At 53.2% G+C, this 5000-nt stretch overlaps 1 protein-coding gene across 1 annotated transcript in view; it reads right to left on the reverse strand.

Annotated features, from left to right (window-relative positions):
• The window catches only part of LOC310966317 (cyclin-dependent kinase 16-like), a gene marked incomplete at its 5' end in the record, with an annotated part of 21868 nt that overhangs the window by 15796 nt on the left and 1072 nt on the right, over nt 1-5000 (reverse strand). Inside the window, 3 exons of the mRNA XM_083940896.1 lie at nt 1597-1711; nt 4238-4294; nt 4851-4973. Of these exons, the coding sequence (XP_083797022.1) occupies nt 1597-1711; nt 4238-4294; nt 4851-4973 (295 nt within the window). The remainder of the gene's footprint in view (nt 1-1596; nt 1712-4237; nt 4295-4850; nt 4974-5000) is intronic.

A 5000-nucleotide genomic window follows, 5' to 3' on the forward strand; every position in this document is an offset into this window, starting at 1 on the left:
GTCCTGTAGAACCTCAGACTGAAGAGGAACCAGGTGGATCCAGTCCTGGACCTGGACCAGGACCAGCTCTGCACTCTCCAGGATCCTGGAGGGGGTCTGGGAGTGGGCCCATCCGGTCTACATGTGCTTTGTGGATCTGGAGAAGGCCCATGACCGGGTCCCTGGAGATACTGTGGGAGGTGCTGGGGGAGTCTGGGGTGAGGGGGTCACTTCTGCAGTCGCTCTACCGCACTGTACCGGATCTACCCTCAGTCCTGGTTCCTACCCTCACCTGTGGTCCTGAAAGCTGGGTCAGGACCCAGAGAACCAGGTCCAGGTCAGGACCCAAAGACCCAGGTCCAGGTCAGGACCCAAAGAACCAGGTCCAGGTCAGGACCAACAGAACCAGGTCCAGGTCAGGACCCAAAGAACCAGGTCCAGGTCAGGACCCAAAGAACCAGATCCAGGTCAGGACCCAAAGAACCAGGTCCAGGTCAGGACCAAAGAACCAGGTCCAGGTCAGGACCCAAAGAACCAGGTCCAGGTCAGGACCCAAAGAACCAGGTCCAGGTCAGGACCCAAAGAACCAGGTCCAGGTCCAAGCAGAGGGAGGAGGCCTCGGGGAAGACCCAGGACCAGGTGGAGAGATTAGATCTCCACACTGGCCTGGGAACGCCTCAGGACCCCCCAGTTAGAGCTGGTTAATGTGGCCCGGGAAAGGGAAGTTTGGGGTCCCTGCTGGAGCTGCTGCCCCTGAGACCTGATCCAGGATCAGAGGCTGGAGCTGCTGCCCCTGAGACCTGATCCAGGATCAGAGGCTGGAGCTGCTGCCCCTGAGACCTGATCCAGGACCAGAGGCTGGAGCTGCTGCCCCTGAGACCTGATCCAGGATCAGAGGCTGGAGCTGCTGCCCCTGAGACCTGATCCAGGACCAGAGGCTGGAGCTGCTGCCCCTGAGACCTGATCCAGGACCAGAGGCTGGAGCTGCTGCCCCTGAGACCTGATCCAGGATCAGAGGCTGGAGCTGCTGCCCCTGAGACCTGATCCAGGATCAGAGGCTGGAGCTGCTGCCCCTGAGACCTGATCCAGGATCAGAGGCTGGAGCTGCTGCCCCTGAGACCTGATCCAGGATCAGAGGCTGGAGCTGCGGCCCCTGAGACCTGATCCAGGATCAGAGGCTGGAGCTGCGGCCCCTGAGACCTGATCCAGGATCAGAGGCTGGAGCTGCTGCCCCTGAGACCTGATCCAGGATCAGAGGCTGGAGCTGCTGCCCCTGAGACCTGATCCAGGATCAGAGGCTGGAGCTGCTGAGACCTGATCCAGGATCAGAGGCTGGAGCTGCTGCCCCTGAGACCTGATCCAGGACCAGAGGCTGGAGCTGCTGCCCCTGAGACCTGATCCAGGATCAGAGGCTGGAGCTGCTGCCCCTGAGACCTGATCCAGGATCAGAGGCTGGAGCTGCTGCCCCTGAGACCTGATCCAGGATCAGAGGCTGGAGCTGCTGCCCCTGAGACCTGATCCAGGATCAGAGGCTGGAGCTCCTGAGACCTGATCCAGGATCAGAGGCTGGAGCTCCTGAGACCTGATCCAGGACCAGGGGGTCTTGGTGCTGGGTACCTTCTCTGATCGCTGTACACGGAGCTCCTTCTTCGTGTTCCAGTCGAATTTCCTTCAGAGCCACAAGATTATCAGTGAGTTTACTGCGTCCTCGATACACCGTGGCATAGGTGCCCTGCAGACAGACAGGTGAGAGAGAGACAGGTGTCAGACAGACAGGTGTCAGACAGACAGGTGAGACAGACAGGTGTCAGACAGACAGGTGAGAGACAGACAGGTGAGAGACAGACAGGTCAGACAGACAGGTGAGAGACAGACAGGTCAGACAGACAGGTGTCAGACAGACAGGTGAGGCAGACAGGTGTCAGACAGACGGACAGGTGAGAGACAGGCAGGTGAGAGACAGACAGGTGAGACAGACAGGTGAGAGACAGACAGACAGGTGAGCAGACAGACAGGTGTCAGACAGACAGGTGTCAGACAGACAGACAGGTGTCAGACAGACAGGTGAGAGACAGATAGGTGCCCTGCAGACAGACAGGTGAGAGACAGACAGGTGTCAGACAGACAGACAGGTGAGAGACAGACAGGTCAGACAGACAGGTGAGACAGACAGGTGAGAGACAGACAGACAGGTGAGCAGACAGACAGGTGAGCAGACAGACAGGTGTCAGACAGACAGGTGTCAGACAGACAGACAGGTGTCAGACAGACAGGTGTCAGACAGACAGGTGTCAGACAGACAGACAGGTGAGAGACAGACAGGTGAGAGACAGGTGTCAGACAGACAGGTGACAGACAGACAGACAGGTGTCAGACAGACAGGTGAGAGAAAGACAGGTGTCAGACAGACAGACAGGTGAGAGACAGACAGACAGAAAGACAGACAGGTGTCAGACAGACAGGTGTCAGACAGACAGGTAAAGACAGACAGGTGTCAGACAGACAGACAGGTGTCAGACAGACAGGTGAGAGACAGACAGGTAAAGACAGACAGGTGTCAGACAGACAGACAGACAGGTGAGAGACAGACAGGTGTCAGACAGACAGGTGTCAGACAGACAGGTGTCAGACAGACAGACAGGTGAGAGACAGGTGTCAGACAGACAGGTGACAGACAGACAGGTGACAGACAGAATGACAGACAGACAGGTGTCAGACAGACAGGTGTCAGAAAGACAGGTGAGAGACAGACAGGTGTCAGACAGACAGACAGGTGAGAGACAGACAGACAGGTGTCAGACAGACAGGTGTCAGACAGACAGGTAAAGACAGACAGGTGTCAGACAGACAGACAGACAGGTGTCAGACAGACAGGTGTCAGACAGACAGACAGGTGTCAGACAGACAGGTGTCAGACAGACAGACAGACAGGTGTCAGAAAGACAGGTGTCAGACAGACAGACAGACAGGTGTCAGACAGACAGGTGTCAGACAGACAGACAGACAGGTGTCAGAAAGACAGGTGTCAGACAGACAGACAGACAGGTGTCAGACAGACAGGTGTCAGACAGACAGGTGTCAGACAGACAGACAGGTGTCAGACAGACAGACAGACAGACAGGTGTCAGACAGACAGGTGTCAGACAGACAGACAGACAGACAGGTGTCAGACAGACAGGTGTCAGACAGACAGACAGGTGTCAGACAGACAGGTGTCAGACAGTCAGACAGACAGGTGTCAGACAGACAGACAGGTGTCAGACAGACAGGTGTCAGACAGACAGACAGACAGGTGTCAGACAGACAGGTGTCAGACAGTCAGACAGACAGGTGTCAGACAGACAGGTGTCAGACAGTCAGACAGACAGGTGTCAGACAGACAGGTGTCAGACAGACAGGTGTCAGACAGACAGACAGGTGACAGACAGACAGACAGGTGTCAGACAGACAGGTGAGAGACAGACAGGTGAGAAACAGACAGACAGACAGACAGGTGTCAGACAGACAGGTGTCAGACAGACAGGTGTCAGACAGACAGACAGGTCAGACAGACAGACAGGTGAGAGACAGACAGGTGTCAGACAGACAGGTGTCAGACAGACAGGTGTCAGACAGACAGACAGGTGTCAGACAGACAGGTGTCAGACAGACAGACAGACAGGTGTCAGACAGACAGGTGTCAGACAGACAGGTGTCAGACAGTCAGACAGACAGGTGTCAGACAGACAGACAGGTGTCAGACAGACAGGTGTCAGACAGACAGACAGGTGTCAGACAGACAGGTGTCAGACAGACAGACAGGTGAGAGACAGACAGGTGAGAGACAGGTGTCAGACAGACAGGTGAGAGAAAGACAGGTGTCAGACAGACAGGTGTCAGACAGACAGACAGGTGTCAGACAGACAGGTGTCAGACAGACAGACAGGTGAGAGACAGACAGGTGAGAGACAGACAGGTGTCAGACAGACAGGTGAGAGACAGACAGACAGGTCAGACAGACAGACAGGTGAGAGACAGACAGGTGTCAGACAGACAGGTGTCAGACAGACAGGTGAGAGACAGACAGACAGGTGTCAGACAGACAGACAGGTCAGACAGACAGACAGGTGTCAGACAGACAGGTGTCAGACAGACAGGTGTCAGACAGACAGGTGTCAGACAGACAGGTGTCAGACAGACAGGTGAGAGACAGACAGACAGGTGTCAGACAGACAGGTGAGAGACAGACAGACAGGTGTCAGACAGACAGGTGTCTCACCTCTCCCAGTTTGTCCAGTTTCTCGTACGTCTCCAGTTTCCCAAAACCGATTTCTGACTGAAAACAAACAACAACAAAATAAACAAACAACAACAAAACAAACAAACAACAACAAAATAAACAACAACAAAATAAACAAACAACAACAAAATAATCAACAACAAAATAAACAAACAACAACAACAAAACAAACAACAACAAAATAAACAACAACAAAATAAACAAACAACAAAACAAACAAACAACAACAAAATAAACAAACAACAAAACAAACAAACAACAACAAAATAAACAAACAACAACAAAGTAAACAAACAACAACATAAAAGTTCCTGTGATGTGACTAAAAAAACATAAACACATTTATATTTGTTGTTGTATATAAATAAATAAATGTGTGTGTGTGTGTGTGTGTGTGTGTCTGTGTGTGTGTGTGTGTGTGTGTGTGTGTGTGTGTGTGTGTGTGTGTGTGTGTCTGTGTGTGTGTGTGTGTGTGTGTGTGTGTGTGTGTGTGTGTGTGTCTGTGTGTGTGTGTCTGTGTGTGTGTGTGTGTGTGTGTGTGTGTCTGTGTGTGTGTGTGTGTGTGTGTGTGTGTGTGTGTGTGTGTTGGTACCAGAGAGAGTCTGCGCTGCCGGCGGCTGATTGGACGCTCAAACAGACCAATCAGATGAAACTTCTCCAGGTAGTCGTCGGGCAGACGAACGTCGGCCGGCAACGAGAGGCGTTTGTTGATGTCCTGGAAACGAGATTATTAATATTAATA

Source organism: Echiichthys vipera (assembly GCF_963691815.1).
Source record: "Echiichthys vipera genome assembly, contig: SCAFFOLD_108, whole genome shotgun sequence".
NCBI lineage: Eukaryota > Metazoa > Chordata > Actinopteri > Perciformes > Trachinidae > Echiichthys > Echiichthys vipera.